General features: G+C 36.5%; 1 protein-coding gene across 1 annotated transcript in view; it reads left to right on the top strand.

Annotated features, from left to right (window-relative positions):
- The window catches only part of LOC119587028 (serine/threonine-protein kinase/endoribonuclease IRE1-like), a 49447-nt gene that overhangs the window by 20574 nt on the left and 28555 nt on the right, over positions 1 to 318 (top strand). Inside the window, 1 exon segment of the mRNA XM_037935770.1 lies at positions 50 to 214. Within this exon segment, the coding sequence (XP_037791698.1) occupies positions 50 to 214 (165 nt within the window).

The following is a 318-nucleotide window of genomic DNA, read 5'->3' as shown; positions in this document are numbered from 1 at the left end:
TTTAACATACCATCATGGTATATGTGATTTCTCATTTTTTTTGTTAAAGTGCCGTCAGTTCCGGTACATAGCATTAGAGCTGTGTAGTGCAACGCTTGAAGATTTTGTGCAGGGGCGAATTAAAGCAGATATCAGTGATCATACCATCCTGCATCAAGCGACATCAGGCCTGCAACATCTGCATAACCTTGACATTGGTGAGTGTTTTAGGAGAGTTATTACAAATAATTCCAAGAGAGGTATTCATTATATTTAATATATACAAATGGTTCATATACAAACAACCCCTATAACATCTATATTGGCAACATTAGACCA

This window comes from Penaeus monodon, chromosome 22 (assembly GCF_015228065.2).
Source record: "Penaeus monodon isolate SGIC_2016 chromosome 22, NSTDA_Pmon_1, whole genome shotgun sequence".
Classification (NCBI taxonomy): domain Eukaryota; kingdom Metazoa; phylum Arthropoda; class Malacostraca; order Decapoda; family Penaeidae; genus Penaeus; species Penaeus monodon.
Note: the sequence above shows the minus strand (reverse complement) of the source record. Positions and strands in the feature narration are given on the sequence as shown.